Genomic DNA, 20,265 nt, shown 5'->3' with positions numbered 1-20,265 from the left:
ATGGTGTTCTATTGTGTTTTTGTGATCATCTGATGGCTCTTTTATACGCCTCGATGTCAACGCAACAGCAGCTTTCTTCTTGCCCCCAACTTCTTCCAGCCGTTCGACATGTCCTTCCCCGACACCGGCTCGTACTACACTTTTCACCTAGACCCAATCGCTTCCCTGCAGGATATCGAGGACGAGGAAGTCGCCAAGGCCGCCCGGGCACTATCACCGCAAGTATATGTGGCGTGCACGTTAGAGGTGCGGTTTCCTACTTGCAGACTCAGAGTCCCAGAACCCTAACAGACTTGTCAGGCATTCGGCGTCCCCCGGGCCCCGCCAGCATATGAAGCGGCGCACATCAGTCTCGTTCAGCAAGGACTACCGGTTGACAGCCCGGAGGAATTTCTCGAATCACGAATGTGTGTCCCCATCCGACCCAATACGCATCATCCAGAGGGCCGTAGACCTGCTCGCTGCTGCCACCCGTTGCCTTGGAATGGATGCTATCACGTCGCGTCGCACCGTACGCGTGTTAGAATCAAAACTGAAATGCGGCCCGTCAACCCTCCCCACTCTCTGAGCGCTTCCGAGTGTGTGGTCCTCAGCACTCTGATAGAGGACGACGAGCAGCGACGAGACTGCCTGCGCGAGTGTGCAGCGAAGGGAGTTGCACCGCCGCCCGCTTCTCTAGGGGAAATGGCCTTGACCGCCATGAGACTTGCCGACAGAAAGGTCTCCGACGTTCCTTACTGGCAGATCAAGGCTGCTCAAAGGGCCGAGCGTCAAGCGAACCGTCCTGACGAAAACCCTGTCGAGGAACCACACAAGAATGACGATGCTGCGAGCGATTACTCTGGCGCCAGTTGTCACTCAGGCGGCGGGGGCCACGACAGTGCTCTTTCTGCTTCGTCCGAGTCCCATTCCGGGACTGATACGCAGGGCGACGCTGCGATGGACGCGCCTCAAGCCGACGACGACATTGCGGATGCCGAGGACGACATCCTTGCTGCCATCAACTATCAGTCGGAGCTGCGCGATGTATCGCCGGTCATTATACCGCTCTCATACGATCTAAGTTCTTTGGATGCCCCTCCCTCTCCAGCTGGGTTCCTGGAAGAGCTAAAAGCCATCAACAGGTGAGCAGAATGGTTCTGTGAGCGATAGGTAGTTTATTGATTGCTCATTAGGATCCGATCGGAATACGAGGAACGTGTGAGGCGGTTGAAAGATGAGATTCGACGCCGCGACGATGAATACATGGCCGGAATCGAGGCGCGTCGTACCGCTGAGGAGGCGCAAAGCACCTCTCCAGCTCCGGCACAGTCCAGATGGCTGTCTGTCGCAAGTTTCGTGCCACTCACGAACAAGCTGAAGGCCCACTTGGGTGCGTGTGACGTGCTGGCTTCCTTTTCCTCTACTGACGCGCACGACAGTGTCCTTGCGCCATAGATCTGCGTCGCCGAGCAAGTCGCCGTCAAACTCGAAGCCCGTAAAGCCGAAGCTGTTGGTGCTGTCGTCCGCCTGGAAGCGCTGCTGGTCCTGACTTGCTGGCGACTCAGTGTTGCGGCTGTTCACGAAGACCTCGCGCAACGCTTCGCAGGCCGAAGCTGGTTGATCTACTTATCACACTCCCTATAATCTACTCCGTCTACTGCTAATGCCGACCAGATTGTTGATCATGTAACGCACTTTCTACGTCGTCGATATGTCGATCTGATACCACTTATGTCGTACAGACAGTGACAGACTTGAGGTCAATGGGTCGGCCCGGAAAGTGAGCGGCCAGCCCGGATCGGATCTTGCCGATATTCGTCGATACCTTGTCGATACCATTTTGTCCATCCCCTTGTCTTTCTCCGCTCAATTGTTCTCCGGTCCGTGGGTGATGGGGTCGCTGCTCGCTAAAATCACGGTTGCGATGGGTTACGAAGGCCTCACCTCTGTACTCTCACCATCCAAAAACCCACTCTTTCTCTTGCTTTCAGCACTGTAACCATGTCCTTCCCCGACAACGGCTCATACTCCATCTTTCGACTCGACCCGATAGCCTCCCTTCAGGACATCATACACGACGAGGATGTAATGAGGGCAGCTCACAGTATTCCTTGCAATGAATATGTGGCCTGCATGACGATTGTACGTAGCTGGGTTGGTTACACGGGCAGGTTCACAATGCTCACGAATTACGCACATTCAGCCCATTGGTGCTCCACATCCACCGCCTGCGTATACTGTGGCATACATCGACCTGGTCCAGCAAGGACTCCCGAGTGACGACCCCGAGCAATTCCTTGAGTCTCGGATGTGCGTGCCCATACGGCCCAACGCGCACCATCCAGATGATCGTCGACCTGTTCGTTGCTGCAATCCCCTGCCATGGGACGACTGCTACCACGTCGCGGCGCATCGCACACACGTGCGGGTCCAGTCCGACATTCGCGACGTCGACCCGCCTCATTCACTGAGCCCCTCGGAGTGCTTGGTGCTCCATCTGGCTTTGAAAGACGATCAAGAGCGACAATACCAGCTATGCACATGCGCGGCCACTGGATCTGCACCTCCTGCGGCTAGTGTTAGCAGCCTCACGCAAGCTGCTATCAGGAATGCGGACAGAAAATCAACGGACGTGCCCTTCTGGCAGCAAATGCGTGCTGAGAAGGCGGCCCGGGCAGGGCAGTCAACTTGGACTTTGCCTAACGAGGCGATGGACCGCTATTTGCATGGTTTCGACGATACTTCCTCCGAAGAGACCTCCAGCGATTACAGCCGAACCAGCGGCAACGACTCAGGTCTCGACAGCAGCGCTTCTGACACCATCTATGCTGATGTGGTTGACAACGGCGGCGTGAAGCCTGCTGAACGGTCAGAGGCAATTGCCAGTGATGGATTAGACGCACAAGATTTGGCTCTTGATGTCCTTAGGCATCGTCCCGACCTTGGGGACCTTTCGCCAATCATCGTACCCATTTCGTACGACATTGGGACCCTCGACGCCCCGCCGTCGCCTGCCGGATTTTTGGAAGAGCTGGACGCGATGAAGAGGTGCGTTTGTGGCACTTGTAGCAATTCTTGATGCTCAACCCCCGCAGAATACGCGCAGACTACGAGGCCAGGGTGCAGCGCCTCAAAGCAGATTTCCTGCGTCGCGACCGCGAAAACATGGCGAATGCAATGGAGGCGCGTCCAATTGAACCCGGCATCAGCGCGCCACTACCGAGAGAACCCGTGAGGCGGTCGCGAAGTGTCCGTGACAAGATGTCCTTGAGAGGCAAGATCCATAAGCGGACGTCCGGGACTCGTTCAGGTAAGGCTTCTGGCCACAACGGGTTTACTGAGGACTGACATGATTAGTACTTGTGCGGCACGAATATGCCTCACTTACAAGGAAGAGATTATCCAAGATCAGGCCGCGTAAGCTGAGGGTGCTGAAGTCCTCATCGGCGTGGAAGCGCTGGAAGTCGTAAGCGCTGTGATACAGCTGCACATCCAGCTGGCCTAGGTGTGTATTGAGCTCCGAGAGCCGCAACGTGGTAAGGCTTCACCGAATGTACGAGGAAAACATCGAGCATATCTATTACGGAGTGTGTACGTGCAGAAAGGGCTACAGAATTTACAGGACAGGATAAAGTAGATGGTGTGGTGGACGGGCAGATTATGTATGATCTAATGCACAAAGTGGACAAGAAAGGGAATCATCGGGTCAAGAAGCAGGCGGTACAAACAACAAACAGGTCAGGTAAAAGCAAGAAATCGGACAGCGATCAGTGGCGGCATCGGAGGAAAGTCATTGCAGTGTGTCATCAGAGTCGAATGCGGCATGTCTGAAGAGCGGCTTCTACACGTAGGCATGGCCCCTGCCACCCCTGCCAGTGGCCCGCCCCCGCCCACGGCCACGACCGCGCGGCTTGCCGTTTCCGCGTCCACGGTAAGAAGACTGCTGCGACGAGGGGCGCGAGGTGTCGTCAGTGGCAGGCGAGCGCCATGACTGGCTGTTTGCAGATCCATTCGGCCGCGCGCGCGGTGGGCGCTTGTTGGAATGGCCGTTTGAGTGAGAGGAGTGGCCATTGCGGGCATTTGGCGGCGAAGGCCGCCCACTGGACTGCGAGGCGTTCGCTGCGCTGGGTGTCGAGCCCAAGTTCGAGCCGCTGGCGCTCTCGCTGTCTTCGCCTGCGTCCTTCTCCTCGTCGACCTCTGCGAAGTCAGGCGCCTTCGCCGCCCCGCCGTAGCGAACCAAGAGCTCCAACATGTCGCCGTATTTCTCTTGAGCAGTCGCATTTGTTTGCCCCTTGCTCTTCGCCTTGCCGTGACCACCAGACTTGGTAGGCAGGCCCAGAATGACCGCGCGACCCGCATCCGACCGCGCGTATGCCAATGCTTCGCGCGCGTCGTCTGCGTTCGCTAACTTTTTCTCCAGCAGCAAGTACGCCAGCTCGGGCTCGTTGGCGTCGACGGCGAGCAACAGCGGGCGGCGCGCGCCGTCGGGGACGGAGTACACGCCTTCGTGGTCCTCCTCAGAGGGCGGGTAGGTGTCAAGGAAGTAAGTGGCGACGGAGACGTGGCCATGCTGAAGCGCGATATGGAAGGCAGTGTGTCCAGAGGAATTGCGTTCTTCCGCGTCGGCGCCTGCAAGCAAAGAGTTAGCACGAAAGATCGCGCATCGAAGACAAGAAAGGCACTCACTATGCTCGTCCAACCACTTCACCAGCTCCATGTCGCCCCTCTTCACCGCGATATGCAGCAGTGTCTCCTGCCCGTCCGCTGGCAAGATCTCCACGAACTCCTCGCATCCGGACTGAACCTCGCCACCCGTAGGATCCACGCTATCCTCCCAAACGGCCTTCTTCACCGCCTCCGCGTCCCCGCTCCTTGCGGCGGCGAAGGCGGCGGAGCGCGTGGCTTGCACCTTCTGCTTCTGCACACGAGCGGCGTTTTCGCCCTTGGTGCGTTGTGCTTGTGCCTGCGCCTTCTTCGATTGGACCTTGGCCTTCTGCCGCTGTTCAGCGGCGGCACGTTCTGCGAGAGGAACCATGAGTATCGAATTAACAGGCAGGGTCACGGGCTGATGGGCAAAGCTTGAGTACTGTGGCGCAAACGTACCTGCTTCACGTTCTTGTTCGGCGCGCGCCTTGCGAGCGGCAGCCTCTCTCTGGCGCCGTTCCTCTGCAATAATCTGCTCCTCGCGCTGCTTGCTGATGCGCGCTTGGAATTCTTGGGGTGTCTCGGCTGGAGGCTTGTACATGTTCGCATGGTGGAAGTCTATACAGTAACGCGTTAATCAGGCATGCATGTTGCGGGGAATGATCACGTACGCGCATGCGCAAATCGGCTCGCACGGTTCTGCATGAGCTCCTCAAAGAGGTACCTGGAGGGCGCGTCAGTATCGTCGTCTTGGTGTGCATCCATTCGACGCACATGAAGAACTCCATCTCGTCGTCGTCCGAATAGTAGTCATCATCGTAATCAGAGTAGTAGTCGTACTCGTCGTACTCTTCGCTATCGTATTCATCGTCGCCGTCATCGTCGTCGTACCCGTAGGGGTGGTAGTGGCGGGATTGGGGTGCAGATGTGTCGAGGTGTTTGAGGAGGACACTGTATGCTTCGCTGACCTCCTGGAAGAGCGCAGTCGCGTCTGGATTGTCGGGGTTCTTGTCAGGGTGCGTCCTGAGTGCGACCTACGCGTTGTTAGTCGGGAGGGCGCGTTTGAACGCGCCATGCCACTGCGTACCTGCTTGTACTTCGTCTTCACCGTCTCGAGCGAATCGCCCTAACGCCACCGTTAGCGGGAGCCCATCACTATCTTGTAAGCCGCGCACCTCATTCAGCCCGAGCTTCTGGTAGGCCTCCAGCACCGTCGAGTGTTTTACGCGCATGTTGGAGTATGATGAGAGTCAAGAGACGCGAAGACCGAGATCAAATTCGCGAAGGTCAATGAGCGCGTCGATCCGGCTCCCGGGCCGGACTTCCGGTCATAGACGCGTCTTTTGCCGCGGTTGGCCATTCGCACAAAGCTCTTGAATGGACAAAGACGCAGTCGCAGCCGCGCTCTCAAGCCAGGGAACTCAAAATGGGGGCGCTATGTCGGCGATTGGCAGCCTCGTAGGCGACAAGTGCGTGCGGTAGCTTGTGCGCGGGGAGGAGCGCTCATTCATCCAAGTTCAGCCCCTACTTCCAGGCCGGCTTCGGGTTACTGGTGCGTGGAGCCACTTTCAAACGTTCTCAATATCTAACTTTGGCTATAGGGGATTGGCATGGGAGCGCAGCTCCTGCGCCGTGGCGCCACCCTCGGACTAAACGCCCTGCAACGGCGAATGCTGGTCCAGCTGGAGCTGACGAACCGGGATCACGCATACGACTGGTTCCTCGGCTGGATGGCGCGGAACACGGACGCAACTACGCGGCGCTTCCTCCCCAGTCACCAGATATCTGTCGAGACCGTGATCGAGAAGCACAAGAACGGCTCCTCCAATGTCTTCTTCAACCTCGTCGCTGGTCCGGGTACTCACTACTTGAAGTACCAGGGCGCATGGATGCAGGTGTGTGCATCCCACCCCCATTCCAAGCTTCTACTGACCTACTTTGTCAGGTTCGCCGCGAGCGCGAGACCCGCGCCATGCAACTCGTCGGCGCGCAATCCGGCGGCCCCTGGGAAACTATTGTCCTCACCACCCTCTCCCGCGACCGCTTCCTCTTTCCCAAGCTTCTCGCAGAGGCCCGAGATCTTGCTATCAAAAGTCAGGAGGGCAAACTCGTCATACACACCGCCTGGTCAACGCAATGGCAACCGTTCGGGCAGCCGCGGGGGAAGAGGCCCCTGCAGAGTGTCGTGCTTGCGCCGAATGTGGCGCAGAAAATTGAGAACGATGTACGGACATTCTTGAAGAGGAGGCAGTGGTATGTTGACAGAGGTAAGTCTAGTACCTAACGCCGCGTGTGGAATGTACTGAGCTCGCTCAGGCATCCCCTACCGCCGCGGTTACCTCCTCCACGGACCACCAGGCTCTGGCAAGAGCTCCTTCATCCAAGCCCTCGCCGGCGCCCTGGACTACGACATCTGCCTCCTCAACCTCGCCGAGCGCGGCCTCACCGACGACCGCCTCATGCACCTCCTCACCAACGCGCCCGAGCGCTCCTTCATCCTCATCGAGGACGTCGACGCCGCCTTCAACAAGCGCGTCCAGACCTCGGAGGACGGGTACCAGTCCGCGGTCACCTTCTCTGGCTTCCTGAATGCGCTGGACGGTGTCGCGTCGGGCGAGGAGCGCATCGTGTTCATGACGACGAATCATCTGGAGAGGTTGGATCCGGCGCTTATAAGGCCGGGGCGCATTGATTTGATCGAGCTGATTGACGATGCGACGCCCGAGCAGGCGAGGACGCTGTTTTCGCGGTTCTATGAGTTGGATGCGAAGGCAGGGAGCGGGGAGAGTGCGAAGGAGGGAGCGGAAGGCTCCGAGCAGGCGCCGACGGAGTCCGAGCCTGGTTTACTTGCAGTGGGACCACCACTTTCGGAGGCCGAGCTCGAGGAGTTGGCAACGAAACTGGAAAATATTGTCGCTGAGCAGCGGGACCAGGGCCGGCGGGTGAGCATGGCGTCGTTACAGGGCCTGTTCATCCAATGCGACGCTCGGTATGCGGTGCAATGCTGCGAGCAGTATAGTGATCAGTTGTTCGTAGACAGGAGCGAGGAGGAGGGGAAGTAGTACATTATCACTTGCATTAGATGCCACATATTTACCACTCACCACCAAGTCGGAGCATTGAGCTGCGCCATACCGCATTTCACGCGTTCCATTCATAACTTCCAAACGACTCCATATTCCGACAGCAACATGAATTTCTACGTACTCCACAGATGCAGACAGGGGTGGCTCAGGCAGTCACTGGCGCCAACAGAAGCGTCGGTAGAAGGGACGGAACACTGAAGCTCTGCGCCTCATCCACCGGAACAGACAACGGCGTTGCAAGTGCGAGGACATGTCGCGCGTGTGCCACGAGCGTCGGGTATGAGTTATTTAGGAGGTCGCGGAGGATGTTCTCGGGAAATGGCGGGTCGACGAGCAGGAGAACGTGCGCAGCGACAATGAAGTCTAGAGTGGTGAGGCTGAGGCGGATGTCAGATGAATAGAGCAGATGTAGGGGAAGTGCGACCGACCTAGAGAAGAAGAGCTTGTGGTTTTCCAGTCGTCTCGCGTACACGTCGAGCGAGGAGCGGGCTTTCTCGAGAGCCTGGCAAGTACAGTCAGTCTTTGTCTACCTATGCAATACTCCGCATTTGCTCGCCTTCTCCCGCTCAAAAGCGCGCGCGTATGACGCGGATTGAGAAGGTCGTGGCTTCACGACCTCCTTCAAGGGTTTCCTCTCAGAGGCGTCCGCACCAGGGTTCCATAGGCCAGTCGTAGTTAAACGCGGCCTGTGCAATTCACGTATGCGCCCAGGCATGTAGTAGCGCTGGGGTATGGGGAGGCGCTTGGCGAGGGCAGGATGTGTGAGCGTGTTCCAGTTCTGGTTCACGGAAAAGAATACATGAGACTGGGCAAGGTTAGTATCGAGTACGAGCGTGAAGGGAATAATACACCCACGACAAGGTCTCCGAGGTTCAGCTGCGCGTGGGCGGACCAAGCGACTAGCTGTGCGCGCTCGGTAGGGCTCAGGCCTGCGAGCGCGTTCAGGTCGCGCTCGGTCGACACATGATCGAGGATAGCGGGTAGGGTAGAGACCTCCGTGGTACCATCACGTAGGAAGGGAAGTTGCCCTGTGTATATGAGTCAATATCGTGATACCGGGGCCGTAAGTGCACATACCTACCCGTCGGGGAGAGGTCCGGGTTCATGCAATGGCTGACGGTGAACTTGCCCGGTATGGCGAGCTGCAGGTAGAGGATTGTCGCCAAACACGACGGGTCCATCGACGGGAGTCCCCATTCGCCTGGCCATACGTATAATGTAGGCGCCATGGTGGTATGTGCCTGAAGGGAGGTCGGGCGCGCGGCACGATCGAGCTGAGGGCATCACACGTAAACAGAGCGGTCATTGTTCTTTCTGGGGTCATGCCCCCTTACGCGCCTCTTGCTCTTGACCTTCGCTGACATCACGACTCTGCATCTCACGCGCTCATACTCACCAGCATGGACGACGATATCATCGTAGTCGACGACGTACCCGAGCAGCCCACGCCCGGCCCTTCCTACGCGTCCCCACAAATCAAGCAGGAAGCATCCTCGAGCGCTGAACACGGGCACACCACACGCAGCCGCACCGGGCATCTGGGACCCTCCAAGCTTCGTCACTCCCTCAACGAGGATGACTACACCGACCAGCCGCGCACGCGCTCCGGTCTGCGCAACAAGCAGCAGCCGACGAAGCTGAAGCTGAAGCTCGGCGACAAGACGGCGTCGCAGGCGCCGGGGACGTCGCCATTTGGGTCGTATGACCGGGAGCTGGACTCGGATGATGAAGAGCTGGCGTTTGAGGAGCAATTCATACTGCGAATGCCGCCGGGGGAGGATCTGGAGAGGCTGAGGAAGATGGTACAGGCGAGAGAAATCGGCAATGATGTGTGGTTCAAGTTCAAAGGTGCGTGAAGAGGTGGCTAGCTTGGACGCATCAACTAACAACGGGACCGTAGACTCGAGAAGAGGACAGTTCCACATAGGGAACACCACATACTCAGCCAAACTCGTTGACCTGCCATGTATCATCGAATCCCAGAAGACGATCGACAACAAGCAGATGTTCAAGGTCGCGGATATATGCCAGGTGCGTAAGCAGACATTCTGACCATGCTTTCATTGCTGAGACCGGTCTAGATGCTGCTAGTAGAAGGGCCCCAACCAGACGGCCAGGAGTCTAGCTCCCAGAAAGCCTTCAACATGGAGGAGTTCATCTACCCGCACGGGATCACACCCCCACTGCATCACGTTCGCAAGCGTCGCTTCAGACATCGCGTCAATAGACGGGTCAGTTCATTGCCATGGGAGCGCTTGCTAGACTGCTGACCAAGCGTAGACGATTGAAAGCGTGGAGCAGGAGGTAGAACGGCTCTTGGAAGAAGACGAGCTTGCCTCCGAGACCAAATACGGTGATTATGGCCCTTGTAGACATGAGGCGCATATCGCTGACCATACACAGAGGTGCTCGAGAACGTCAACCCTGACCTATCCGACTCCGAGTTTATCGAGCAAGATGAACCGCTTGACGCACCTACACCTGCCATCTCCGACTTCGACGCGCCTACACCAGGCGGTGAGGCCATGGAGGACCCCGAAGAGCAGCCTGAAGATGACGACGCCGAAGACACCGGCGAAGGCATCGACGAAGAACTCGCCGCCGAGCTTGACCTCGCCTTGGGCGACGAAGATCAGCCGGAGGCCGACGACGACGAAGATGACGAGGACGACGAATCCGAAGAAGAAGACGATGAAGACGAGGACGAGGAAGACTCGCAGGCCAAGAAGCTCCTGAACGAGGAGATCCGCGACCTCGAGGCGGCGGTGGCGAAGAAGACGAGCGAGGTCGCGAGCTCGGTGAACCCGCTGATCAGGCGGCGGTTCGAGGAGACGCTGAAGAAGCTGAGCTCGGATCTGGAGATGAAGATGGCGCAGCGGGCGGAGCTGGCGGAGAAGCAGCGGATGAGGAAGGAGGGGATTAACCCGAATGAGCAGCAGCGGGGGCCTGGAGGGGGTGAGGAAGAGGAAGAGGAGGCGGACGATGGGGATCTGTTCGGGGACGATATGGAGATGTAGATGTTTTGCATGTATAGGTTGCCATCTTTACTCTTGTGCATCGACCCATTTTGCGAGGCATGCAAATATGCTCTGTGTGACACTCAGTGCAAGCCCCAGGAATACTTATGTAGCGCGCCTCAATTGCCAGATCGCCCTCTGGACTTGTCACTTACCAAACGGGGCCGAAGAAGCGCTACGTACAATGCCTCCGCTGATCGTAATATACGACCGTCATTGTTCCCCCGAACGGGATAGGGGCGCGATCTAGTCGAACCAAGGCGCGTCGAATGCGTTCACTTCTTGGCTTCCTCTTTCACCACCGTCCTCCATGGCATCTTATAGCCCCCTACTCACACGAAATCCCTCTTCTCTTTGCTGCGAGACCTGGGGGTCTTCATTCCCTCTTCCCTTTGACAACCTCAATGCTTCATCGCGCAGGCGGTATCAGACAAGCATACACGCTCAAAGCTCAAAGATAAAGACATACGGTCAACATACGATTGGGAAGCATAGACAGATAACGCATAGACTGCGGGAAGGGTAGCGCAGAACAGAACAAAGGGTACGTCGTTGTTATATATCGAGGTTAGATAAATACGTGCGATGACGAGAGCAATGCAGGTGGTAAGTACAGGTATCGCGAGAGCAGTGTACGACGGGATAAGTAGACAAAGGGACGAGGGAAGAAACGCGAGAAGGAGAAACAGGAGAAAGATGCGATCATGGTCCATAGGAGAGCGATAGAGAGCGGGAAGAGGACGAAAGTGCTAAGGTGCGGATGTGTGCTTGCTTGTCTGACGGGCTGAGATATCTTGCAGTGTCGCCCGTCTATTGCGGATTTGGCGTGCCGGGATAGCTCCCTGGCGTCGGTGCGCCCGGGTGATTTCCTGGCGTCGCCGCGCCCGCTGCATTGGACGCCATCTCGTGGTTCCAGGCGTAGAAGCCAGACGACGTCTGGAAGCACACCCGGTCAGCAACACACATTCCCCCTCACCCATCCTCACCACCCCCGACGCACCGTGCCCGCCGCTTCGGCCTGGGGAGTCGGGGTCGCCACCGTCGGCGTGTAGAACTGCACCCGCGGATTCGATGGCACACGCGAATTCGACTGCACCATCGGGATTGACTGCACCATCGGAATTGACTGCACCCTGGAATTCGACTGCAAGCTCAGATTCGACTGCACTCTCGGATCCGGCAGCGGCGGCGCGCGGTGCAGCTGGATGACCTGCACGTCGGCGGGCTTTATGTTCTGCGGCTCGAGGTCGTACTCGTCTTCGTCGTCGGACGTGCCCGGGGCGACGGGTGCGCCAGGCATGGGGTGAATGACCGAGATTTGGACGATGCCATGGTCGATGAGCCAGTCTGGGAGGTGAGTGGGGTTAGTGGGGCTGACAGTGGCACGACAGGAGGGAGCAGACGCACCCATGGGCCGGTACTTGAAGGCGAAGGAGACGACGGTGGGTGCTTTTTTGGAGCCTCCTGGGCCGACGACCTTCCAGGTGTACTGCGCCTGCATGTAGTATGGTTTGGATTTTCCAAAGCTGCAAAACGCCGGAGTCAGCAGCAATTCAAGACGCCACCGAGCACACCACGCACCCAATACATGTCTCCCCCGCTCTCCTCTTCCCCACCAACCGTTCAGGATACGGCCCGACGGGGTTCGCAGGGCGTCCTGGGGTGTCGGACTCGCAGCGCTTGATCCTCAGTCTTATGGTTCCCACGTTCCGGAGATCGTCCTTCGTCTTCTGCTCCTCGTCTGGGGACGATGGTGGGTCAGTAACAGCCTCCCCTTGTAACGACAGCACACGCACCGTCCCTAGTGGTCATGCTGAAGACGAAGGGGCGCTCGGACCCTTTGCCTGATCGGACGCCCGTGCGGTAGGTTTCGCCACGTCCATCGAGGAAGCGGCCAGGGACGACCACGCCATCGAGGTATATGTACCCGGCGGTCTTGTGCCCTGATCCCAGATCTCGCCAGACAACGGTGAACTTCTGCAAGGGGGGTTTAGTGAGATGCGGGGGGAAGTAGTTGGTGAACGCACCTCTCCGGGCGTCGCGGGTATCCAGCATGCGATCTCGAGCGTGTCGTTGCTGACGGGGGTAAACCCATACTCATTCACGACATGGTTGTTGCAGACGATGAAGGCTTCGAATCCCCTGTGCTTCATTGTGACAGATGTGTAGTGTGGCAAGTAACTGTGAAGTAACTGTAGTCGCGTATGCAGATGATCGAAGCCGGGGAATCTGCTGGATGCACACGAGAGTCGGAGTTTAAGAGCAGAAAGCAAGAGCGACGAGCGGCCAAAGCACAGCACAGACACGAAGACCACAGCAACAAAGCAAAGAAGAGCACGGGCCGGTGCCTCTGCACGACGGAGCCACTACCGTGCAAGTTCAACCAAGAAAACGAGCCGGCTGATGCGGTCCGGCCCTTCAACATCACATCACGCGACGGAGGCCGCAACGCGTGACGTCACGCGACATGATCGCGCGTCTTGCTATCCTCCGCCACGTCCGCCCGCTGCATCCCTTCGTCCGCAACACAGCAAGGATGCCCCCGAAGCGCGCTGCAACAAAACGCAAGGCCGAGTCTGACGACAGCGACGCCGAGGAGGTCAAGGCGTCGACCTCGAAGAAGGCCAAGACAACAAAAGCGGAGGAGCGGCCGGGCAACGGACAGCCCACGAACAAGGTTCTCCCCGTGAATATTGTCTTCCCCAAGAAGCACGACGGATGCATGCGTATTGCGGCCTGGAACGTCTGCGGGCTCGCTACGTCGCAGAAGAAGGTATGTGCGTGCACTGCGAGGGGAGTATCGGCATGACTAAGTCGTTCATAGGGATTCAAGTTCTACGTTGAGGCAGAGGACCCCGATATCCTGGTGCTGTCAGAGACGAAGGTCCGTAGCCGCGATTCTGTCACACTGCCCCTCTCAACAATTACTCCAGGTGAACAACGAGACTGTGGACCCTGCGCTGAAGGAGCGCTTCCCCCACTCATACTGGTCCATAGCTGAGAAGAAATCCTATTGTGAGTACCCCATCCTGTGCTTCCCCCCACCTTTGACTCACAGCCCACCAGCCGGCACCGCCATCCTCTCCAAACACAAGGCCCTCTCCGTTACTCGCACTCTCCCCGGACACCCCGACCCAAATTACACCAAGGGTCGCATCGTCACGCTCGAGTTCGAGAACACCTACGTCGTGGGCACCTATGTGCCCAATGCAGGGACGGGCCTGAAGACGCTGAACGAGAAGAATTTGTGGAATGAGCACTTTACGACGTACATTCGAGACTTGGACAAGAAGAAGCCCGTGATATGGACGGGGGATCTGAACGTCGCGCCGACCGCAATAGGTATGCTTGTTGCACGACTTCGCTCTCGAGGGTGCTGATGCATGAGTCCAGACCTCGCCAACCCGAAGACGAACTGGAACAAGACCCCCGGCTACACCGAGGCCGAGACGACGGCGTTCAAAAACATCCTCACTCCCCCATCCAACGCACCAGAGGATTCACCACGGTTCATCGACGTCTGGCGCCACCTTCACCCGGACACCCAACACTACACCTACTTCTCCTACCGCTTTCGCTGCAGGGAGAAGAACCTCGGGTGGCGGCTCGACATGTTCGTGTTGAGCGAGCGGTTGCTGGAGAAAGTGAAAATGTGCGAGATTCGGGATGAGATTTATGGGGCGTCGGACCATTGTCCGGTGGTTATGGAAATTGAGGGCGCGCTGTAGTCGAAGGAAGAGACCTAATGACTATGCATCCGCTCTTCAATATACCAGGCAGCGTTAAAGGTGCCGGCAAACTTTTCGAAGCAGAATGAATACCAAGAATTGCAATTCATTGCGCTAGATCAGAGCGACTAACGACAGCGGTATCCAAAGTCTGTAGCAGACATCTGGCCAGCGATTCCCAATTACACGCCAGATATCGTGTACTTGCCGTAGCTCTTCTCCGGGTCGAAGACCTGCGCGCACGAGTTAGCCAATGTCCCAATACAGAAGTGAACAAGGCGCTGAAGACATATGCAGCTTCGAGGCCGACACTCACCTCCCACCTGGACGCCGGAAAGATGTGCTTGTTGCGCTGATACCAGCTACGCTCGACAACCTTACCCGCGTGCGACTCGTCCTTCTCCTTCGTGGCGTCGGCGAGCAGCCGTACATCGTCGTGGACGTCAAAGTTGAACAGAGGGCCGGACTTGCCGCGGGCCTTGTTGACGATGAAGTCGTAGAAAGTGTGATGCTACGGAATGTCAGTGGGAGAGACGGTATCAATGAATGTTGCCGTACATGAGGTATAATCAGGTCTTCCTATAAGAGAGTTAGTAGGGCTCGCACCTGGCGAATGATGGGGCTGCTCACCTTCACATACATGAGATTGTCGACGCTGACAGCGCGCAACTCGGGGAACTGCTGTCGGCACTTCTCGAGGAAGGTACTGATAGAGTCGCCCTTCTTGCACTACGGGGAGCATTAGGCAAGGAACCGTAGCATGAGAGTGATGTACTTACAACGACGCTCTTACGATGTCCACTGCCGTCCCAGTACGAGTAGGTGATCTCGATGTCTTCCTGCTTCAGCTGCACCTGCTTCTCCAGCCATTCTCTCCGGAGGCGCTCTCGCTCTCGGCGTTCCTCCTCTTCGCGATCGCGGTCGGGTAGGAAGGACGTATCGACGTTGGGGTTCTTGCGGAATTTTCCCTTCTTCGGGGCAGGCTCCTCGGACCCATCCTTCACTTGAGCGTCTGCACCCTCCCCCTCTTCCTCGTCATCCATAGCAAATGAGAGCGTCGATTTGGTAGCCTTCTTTCGCTTCTTGGACTTCTTCGTCTCATCCCTAAAGATATTCTCCACACAATGTAAGTCACGGCCCCGCACGCGCACAATTGGATGCATACTTGAGCTCGCTCGACCGCGCCGCCTCGCGCGCCTTCGCCTCCTGCAGCTCCTTCTTCTTCTGCTGAAAGTCCTCGAGGTGGACGAGGCCGACGGTCGAGTGCTTCAGCACCTCCTCGATGGAGTCATTCTGCCCGACGAAGCGCTGCACCGAGGGGCGCGCCTTCTCGGTCTCGTTGATAAGGTTTTGCTTCTGGCGCTCGAAGTCACTGCGCATGCGCTCGCGCTGCTTGACGAGCGCGTCCTCGCGGCGGCCCTCGGCCTTGCTGCTGGACATGGTGATGGCGGGGAGGACGGGTGTGCAAAACGGGCGAGCGCCATCCGCGCGCCGATCGGACTTTGCCGCGATCCCTCACTCTCTTTCCGCCGCCACCGAGGCCGCCGACGCGCACCGACCATGGTCCACGTCCTCGGTATCCCCCTCAATGACCATCATTTTGCGAGGGTGCGTGGACAATACAAGCAATGGAAACCTAACTGACCAGCTTGCAGTTCGCGCTAACAAACATCTACGGCGTCGGGCGCAAGACCGCGCACCGTATCTGCGCGCGCTTGCAGATACACGACCGCTGCCGCGTCAAGAACCTCACGCCGCTGCAAATCACCCAGCTGGCCTCCTTCCTCTCCTCACCGCAGACCTCGCCTCCCGCGCCGAAGCTCCCGCTCGCGGACCCCTTCTACAAGGCCCCGCCGCCGGAGACCAACATGGCCGAGGCAGAGGCGAAACTCCGCAGGCGGCAGCAGGTGCGCCAGCTTCAGGGCGCGCGGCAGAAGGACCCGCTGTACAACCTGCGCATCGAGTCGGAGCTGAGGAGGGAGATTCGGGAGAACATTGCGCACCAGCGTATGATCGGCTCGTACGTCGGTCTGCGGCACGCGATGCACCTGCCGGTCCGCGGACAGAACACCCAGTCGAACGCGAAGACGGCGAAGAAGCTCAACCAGCTCGACCGGTGGTAGAATGCTTGCAGTCGTCTTGCTCTGGTCAATGCTACTTTGCTCTCCCCCTTCATGTTTTCCCCTCTTAAATGACCGTTGCGCAAAGTGGCCTGCGAGCCAGCAGACCGACTCAAGGTATGTCAAAGCTGCTTCCCACTGCCATAGCCCGCACGCCCTCCAAGGTGAGACAGCTACTTCGTCGTCCGGCTTCTGCTGGCGCTAAGGATTCGCCGTTCACCTCTCGCCATCAATCTATCCTTATAGCAAGTCATGGTCAACAGACGGTACAAGACCTGACGCAGACCACCGAAGGTGCTTCCTCCAATGGCTAACTTCGAGCTGAAGCTGACACGCTGTACAGTAAATCAGTCGCAGCGTGTTTGTTTAGTCTCTTCGTGCTGAGCCGACGCCAAGCACGTACATTGCGCTCGCCGTATACCTGCTTTCACTGAGCGGACGCTCTTTGTCAAGCCTCGACGTCCTTTGATCTGACTTTCCCTACATCGCCGGTCATAAACCTACCTGCAAAACTCCGCGCACACCGAGTCACGGCTTCTGCAAACGCTCCGACGACAATATGAATTGGCTTGTATGGTGTTTCATCAACGGGAGAGAGTGCATGGCGCGCTCATGAGTCTGCATATTTCTTCCCCTTTTGGCAACCGATGGCAGCGATATGCAGGCTTCCATTGTTCTATTCAGTCACAAAGCCGTGCGCAGACCGGCAGCTCCGCTCCGTGGCCATGGCCCCCGAGGCATAGAGTCTATAAAGGTCGCTGCAGGGCTTTCCATCCCTTGCCACCGAACCATCCACCTCCCTGCCCATCACTCACACTAGGTTCATCTACTTCACTATGCCGAAGCCCCTCGGTAAAGCCCCCAGCTTCATCGTGCGCAAGCGCAAACGGGAGGACGACCCACTCGATGCCCTTGTGCTTGAGAGTGGCACGCAGGAGAAGAAGACGCGCGACAACAAGGGAGGCGTTTACAAGCGCGCCGGCAGCTTGAAGGGCCAGCTGACCGAGGCCGAGTTGAAGGAGAGGCTTAGCGTGAGTGGCTTAGTGGCTGCTGAGTCTACCGTTCTCAATCCTTCGCAGCTTGCCTCAATCAACAAGGACACGTTTGGTGGTGTTCAGGATGTCGACATGGCGGACGGCGACCTGCTGAAGGCCTTGACGGTTGCTCCTCTGTCACCCGAGGAGCATTCCGCCAACGAGGCGGGTAAGCAGGGCGAGGACCCCCTATACCAGTATCTGACCATGACCGACGAGTACAGTATGTGCTTGGCATCGCCGCACCCTGACCTTTCACTGACGCTCTTTTCAGTCAAGTCGCTGGATAAGTCCGATGACATGGACTGCAAGGACGGCGATCATTGGGACTACTTCGTCCCCCACATCGCGGAGGCTGGCCAGGAGAACTTCCTCGATGGCAAGTCCTGGGCGACCGTGTACGTGCCTCGATCTCCCCGCCCGTGTTCTCTGGCTCACTCAAAAACCAGTGTCGGCGAGGTGGACACCGACGAGTTTGACTTCGCCATCCCCGAAGGCTACGGTCATGGAGAGGCCAACGAATTCCTCGGCCAGGAAGACAACATGGACGAGGACAATGAGGGTGCGTGGCTCTTTCCACTGCGCCGTCTACTTGTTATCTTACCGTTCCACTCTAGACGATATCGACTACCCCGACGAGGAGGACAACGATCTGTATGAGACCCAGGTTTCTGCGCGCGCGCCGAAGAAGCTTCAGCGTGATTTCTCGACCGCGTCTGTGTTCAGCGTCGCGGAGGAAGATCCGGAAGCAGCCGAACTTGCTGACCTTATCAAGGATTACAGCAAGCCTGGTATGAAAGCTCGTCGCTTCTGAGTAACCTCCCTACCCCTTTGAACACTTCATGTGTATTTATTGAATAGACTCCCGGACATCCGTGTACTGTGAAATGAATGTCCCTTGTTATGCTTTCCTCTGTCCTTACTTCAACGCATTTGTTGTGCCATAGAGCCTCCGATAATCTCCTTTGGTCTGTTGGTGTCCTTTCAGTCTCGAGTGATTGTACTGACCCGGTGTTGCTTTTATCAGGGGCGCAACGATATTTTCATGCCTTTGCGCTTTGGCAGCGTCGTGCATGCGCAGGTGCGTTGCTCAACAGAGCAGCGCTATTTTCTGCAAGACACGACACCGCCGTGAACCACCCTCATATCGGTCCAGCAAACATGCATCGACGACTCCACCTACTCTCCATTGCGAACAACACAGTGTTGCGCCAACGAGGTGCAGTTTTTTGTTCCCCCTTTGGCAATAGGTGGCAGCGACATGCACAGACCTCCAGCGTTCGCTTGCCTGTACACAAAGCCCTACGCGGGCCGTTCGATCCACGTCATGATCACAAACGCGAAGCGCCGCGATATAAAAGCAGCAGCACTGTTCTTCAATCGCCACCAACCCTCGTCTCCTTTTCTTGCAGACCCCTCCAAGACCTTATTGACGATGCCGATTCTCTATCCTCCTAGTCTAATTGCTTGCAAGCGCAGGCTGAAAGACGGGCCCCTCGACGCTCTCCTGCTCAACAGTGGCGAGCCCGGGAAAGAATCGCGAGAGCCGAAGGTCGTTTACAAGCTCTCGGCCAGCGTTGGCAACGGCGTAACGTTAAAGGATCTGAAAGGCCAACTCCGAGTGAGTACTCCGGCAGAAATCGATGTGCATGTTCCTCACGTCCAATCGTAGCTTTTTCTTCTTGACTTGGAATTCTTTGGTGGCGGAGCCATTGACAATGTCGAGGCTGAAATGACCGAGGAGGCCCTGCTCAAGGTCTTGAACTTGAAGCCAAACTCGCCCTCCACATCCGACGAACACGTCACAAGCGATGCACGCAAGCAGGGGGGGCAGGTCGAGAAACACCCCTACCTTAGCTTGGGCGAGTCGGAGAAAAATTTGAGATTGTACATTGAGGACGATCCCACTCTTTGGGAGATGCACGACGAGTTCATTGACTCTGGCATGAGTGGCCCCAATGGTTTCTATTGGGACTTCTTCCTGCCTTTGACACCCGAGGCAGAACAGGAGGATTTCCTAGACGGCAAGAGCTGGTCGAACGTGTTCGTGATCATTTCTCAACACCCGGGATCTCAAGCTAAGTTCTACTGAAGGTTTGCGTACATGGACCAAGACGACGAGGAAGAGGTAGAGGGGAAGGCGACGCCAGTCAATCTCGATAATGACGAAGTCGAACCCGACGGTGGCGATACAACCGGCAACGCTCATCCGGTGGCCAGAACTGCTCAGACAAAGAGGACCTTCAGTGCGTGACTTCTGTCGACGTTCCCCCTACGCAGCATCTCACCGCTCATTCTTCAGCCTCGAGCGAATTGCGGAAGTCGCATGTACTATCCGCGCGCGGAGTTTCGTCACTGCTATACTCGCACACTCAGCCTCCTAGGGCAGAGGATCTCTGGATCCCTAGTTTTAGTTTGGGCTCGTTATTCGACCAAATCGACGCGCGCGACGAGGCCGAATGGCTTTCTAGCGACTGAGGGGAGTGTGTGGAGTGTTCCCGAGACCTCCTCAGGCAGCTCGCACGACATGCTGAGCCAACCTCAGTAGTCAGCCCTCTTTTAGAAACGGGATAGAGGGTGAAGACGATCCACAGCAATGAAATTGATAATCAGTCATCGGTCTTGTTTTCTGAAAGAGTGAATTCGCGCTTGTA

The 20,265-nt window shown here is 57.3% G+C and overlaps 11 protein-coding genes across 11 annotated transcripts; 6 read left to right on the top strand and 5 right to left on the bottom strand.

The window, feature by feature from the left end:
* Positions 1-108: 108 nt before the first annotated feature.
* SCHCODRAFT_01345250 (uncharacterized protein) lies at positions 109-3,547 on the top strand (the record flags this gene model as incomplete). Its single annotated transcript, XM_003034928.2, has 9 exons — positions 109-246; positions 301-407; positions 717-1,124; positions 1,176-1,372; positions 1,725-1,866; positions 1,974-2,124; positions 2,186-3,030; positions 3,078-3,292; positions 3,340-3,547. 9 exons carry the CDS (start codon positions 109-111, stop codon positions 3,450-3,452), a joined length of 2,316 nt encoding a protein of 771 aa, XP_003034974.1. The 3' UTR covers positions 3,453-3,547.
* Positions 3,548-3,823: 276 nt separating this feature from the next.
* SCHCODRAFT_02695521 (uncharacterized protein) lies at positions 3,824-5,858 on the bottom strand (the record flags this gene model as incomplete). The annotated part of the gene is made up of 7 exons (XM_003035745.2): positions 3,824-4,611; positions 4,669-5,001; positions 5,086-5,244; positions 5,298-5,350; positions 5,401-5,660; positions 5,714-5,752; positions 5,802-5,858. The coding sequence occupies 7 exons, from the start codon at positions 5,856-5,858 to the stop codon at positions 3,824-3,826; spliced, it is 1,689 nt and encodes a 562-aa protein (XP_003035791.1).
* Positions 5,859-6,008: 150 nt separating this feature from the next.
* Positions 6,009-7,731, top strand: SCHCODRAFT_01186842 (uncharacterized protein). The gene is made up of 7 exons (XM_003034929.2): positions 6,009-6,095; positions 6,148-6,178; positions 6,228-6,521; positions 6,572-6,893; positions 6,943-7,413; positions 7,480-7,639; positions 7,663-7,731. Exons 1-7 carry the CDS (start codon positions 6,064-6,066, stop codon positions 7,706-7,708), a joined length of 1,356 nt encoding a protein of 451 aa, XP_003034975.2. The 5' UTR covers positions 6,009-6,063; the 3' UTR covers positions 7,709-7,731.
* Positions 7,732-7,779: 48 nt separating this feature from the next.
* On the bottom strand, positions 7,780-8,968 carry SCHCODRAFT_02526069 (uncharacterized protein). Its single transcript, XM_003035746.3, has 5 exons — positions 8,794-8,968; positions 8,568-8,740; positions 8,254-8,517; positions 8,141-8,214; positions 7,780-8,089 (listed from the first exon to the last, which is right to left on the bottom strand). Exons 1-5 carry the CDS (start codon positions 8,939-8,941, stop codon positions 7,858-7,860), a joined length of 891 nt encoding a protein of 296 aa, XP_003035792.1. The 5' UTR covers positions 8,942-8,968; the 3' UTR covers positions 7,780-7,857.
* Positions 8,969-9,044: 76 nt separating this feature from the next.
* Positions 9,045-10,836, top strand: SCHCODRAFT_02562665 (uncharacterized protein). Its single transcript, XM_003034930.2, has 5 exons — positions 9,045-9,560; positions 9,613-9,743; positions 9,794-9,943; positions 9,993-10,065; positions 10,116-10,836. The coding sequence occupies exons 1-5, from the start codon at positions 9,113-9,115 to the stop codon at positions 10,727-10,729; spliced, it is 1,416 nt and encodes a 471-aa protein (XP_003034976.1). The 5' UTR covers positions 9,045-9,112; the 3' UTR covers positions 10,730-10,836.
* A 210-nt stretch (positions 10,837-11,046) lies between these two features.
* SCHCODRAFT_01267471 (uncharacterized protein) lies at positions 11,047-11,576 on the bottom strand. The gene has a single exon (XM_050341350.1). The coding sequence runs from the start codon at positions 11,440-11,442 to the stop codon at positions 11,131-11,133; it is 312 nt and encodes a 103-aa protein (XP_050203023.1). The 5' UTR covers positions 11,443-11,576; the 3' UTR covers positions 11,047-11,130.
* On the bottom strand, positions 11,089-13,090 carry SCHCODRAFT_02607502 (uncharacterized protein). The gene is made up of 6 exons (XM_003035747.2): positions 12,757-13,090; positions 12,526-12,706; positions 12,311-12,470; positions 12,137-12,255; positions 11,730-12,076; positions 11,089-11,665 (listed from the first exon to the last, which is right to left on the bottom strand). Exons 1-6 carry the CDS (start codon positions 12,880-12,882, stop codon positions 11,540-11,542), a joined length of 1,059 nt encoding a protein of 352 aa, XP_003035793.1. The 5' UTR covers positions 12,883-13,090; the 3' UTR covers positions 11,089-11,539.
* A 361-nt stretch (positions 13,091-13,451) lies between these two features.
* SCHCODRAFT_02481697 (uncharacterized protein) lies at positions 13,452-14,457 on the top strand (the record flags this gene model as incomplete). Its single annotated transcript, XM_003034931.2, has 5 exons — positions 13,452-13,502; positions 13,554-13,613; positions 13,663-13,744; positions 13,796-14,071; positions 14,123-14,457. The coding sequence occupies 5 exons, from the start codon at positions 13,452-13,454 to the stop codon at positions 14,455-14,457; spliced, it is 804 nt and encodes a 267-aa protein (XP_003034977.2).
* Positions 14,458-14,544: 87 nt separating this feature from the next.
* Positions 14,545-15,897, bottom strand: SCHCODRAFT_01117963 (XAP5-domain-containing protein; the record flags this gene model as incomplete). Its single annotated transcript, XM_050341050.1, has 6 exons — positions 14,545-14,690; positions 14,774-14,968; positions 15,016-15,036; positions 15,088-15,186; positions 15,237-15,561; positions 15,593-15,897. The coding sequence occupies 6 exons, from the start codon at positions 15,895-15,897 to the stop codon at positions 14,640-14,642; spliced, it is 996 nt and encodes a 331-aa protein (XP_050203022.1). The 3' UTR covers positions 14,545-14,639.
* On the top strand, positions 15,646-16,807 carry SCHCODRAFT_02674749 (S13-like H2TH domain-containing protein). The gene is made up of 2 exons (XM_003034932.2): positions 15,646-16,065; positions 16,113-16,807. Exons 1-2 carry the CDS (start codon positions 16,018-16,020, stop codon positions 16,578-16,580), a joined length of 516 nt encoding a protein of 171 aa, XP_003034978.1. The 5' UTR covers positions 15,646-16,017; the 3' UTR covers positions 16,581-16,807.
* Positions 16,808-17,413: 606 nt separating this feature from the next.
* SCHCODRAFT_01085466 (uncharacterized protein) lies at positions 17,414-20,089 on the top strand (the record flags this gene model as incomplete). Its single annotated transcript, XM_003034933.2, has 9 exons — positions 17,414-17,608; positions 17,657-17,834; positions 17,886-18,009; positions 18,061-18,173; positions 18,229-18,402; positions 18,862-19,232; positions 19,284-19,654; positions 19,706-19,857; positions 19,914-20,089. 9 exons carry the CDS (start codon positions 17,414-17,416, stop codon positions 20,087-20,089), a joined length of 1,854 nt encoding a protein of 617 aa, XP_003034979.1.
* Positions 20,090-20,265: the final 176 nt, after the last annotated feature.

The sequence above is a fragment of the Schizophyllum commune genome, assembly GCF_000143185.2.
Source record: "Schizophyllum commune H4-8 unplaced genomic scaffold SCHCOscaffold_1, whole genome shotgun sequence".
Lineage (NCBI taxonomy): Eukaryota > Fungi > Basidiomycota > Agaricomycetes > Agaricales > Schizophyllaceae > Schizophyllum > Schizophyllum commune.
The sequence above is the reverse complement of the archived record's forward strand: the minus strand, read 5'-3'. Positions and strand labels throughout refer to the sequence as shown.

What these genes read in the sequence shown, in the direction of transcription:
- SCHCODRAFT_02562665 (XM_003034930.2), top strand. Translation starts at nt 9,113, where the DNA reads ATGGACGACGATATCATCGTAGTCGACGACGTACCCGAGCAGCCCACG. An exon ending in AGGTCGCGGATATATGCCAG is followed by an intron (nt 9,744 to 9,793) that starts GTGCGTAAGCAG and finishes AGACCGGTCTAG; the next exon opens with ATGCTGCTAGTAGAAGGGCC. An exon ending in TGCCTCCGAGACCAAATACG is followed by an intron (nt 10,066 to 10,115) that starts GTGATTATGGCC and finishes GACCATACACAG; the next exon opens with AGGTGCTCGAGAACGTCAAC.
- SCHCODRAFT_02526069 (XM_003035746.3), bottom strand. Translation starts at nt 8,941, where the DNA reads ATGGCGCCTACATTATACGTATGGCCAGGCGAATGGGGACTCCCGTCG. An exon ending in CCCGGACCTCTCCCCGACGG is followed by an intron (nt 8,741 to 8,793) that starts GTAGGTATGTGC and finishes TCATATACACAG; the next exon opens with GGCAACTTCCCTTCCTACGT. An exon ending in CACAAGCTCTTCTTCTCTAG is followed by an intron (nt 8,090 to 8,140) that starts GTCGGTCGCACT and finishes CATCCGCCTCAG; the next exon opens with CCTCACCACTCTAGACTTCA.
- SCHCODRAFT_02607502 (XM_003035747.2), bottom strand. Translation starts at nt 12,882, where the DNA reads ATGAAGCACAGGGGATTCGAAGCCTTCATCGTCTGCAACAACCATGTC. An exon ending in TACCCGCGACGCCCGGAGAG is followed by an intron (nt 12,707 to 12,756) that starts GTGCGTTCACCA and finishes CCCCCCTTGCAG; the next exon opens with AAGTTCACCGTTGTCTGGCG. An exon ending in CTTCAAGTACCGGCCCATGG is followed by an intron (nt 12,077 to 12,136) that starts GTGCGTCTGCTC and finishes CTCACCTCCCAG; the next exon opens with ACTGGCTCATCGACCATGGC.
- SCHCODRAFT_02674749 (XM_003034932.2), top strand. Translation starts at nt 16,018, where the DNA reads ATGGTCCACGTCCTCGGTATCCCCCTCAATGACCATCATTTTGCGAGG. An exon ending in ATGACCATCATTTTGCGAGG is followed by an intron (nt 16,066 to 16,112) that starts GTGCGTGGACAA and finishes ACCAGCTTGCAG; the next exon opens with TTCGCGCTAACAAACATCTA.
- SCHCODRAFT_01186842 (XM_003034929.2), top strand. Translation starts at nt 6,064, where the DNA reads ATGTCGGCGATTGGCAGCCTCGTAGGCGACAA. An exon ending in GCAGTGGTATGTTGACAGAG is followed by an intron (nt 6,894 to 6,942) that starts GTAAGTCTAGTA and finishes GAGCTCGCTCAG; the next exon opens with GCATCCCCTACCGCCGCGGT. An exon ending in GAAGGCAGGGAGCGGGGAGA is followed by an intron (nt 7,414 to 7,479) that starts GTGCGAAGGAGG and finishes GTTTACTTGCAG; the next exon opens with TGGGACCACCACTTTCGGAG.
- SCHCODRAFT_01267471 (XM_050341350.1), bottom strand. Translation starts at nt 11,442, where the DNA reads ATGGACCATGATCGCATCTTTCTCCTGTTTCTCCTTCTCGCGTTTCTT.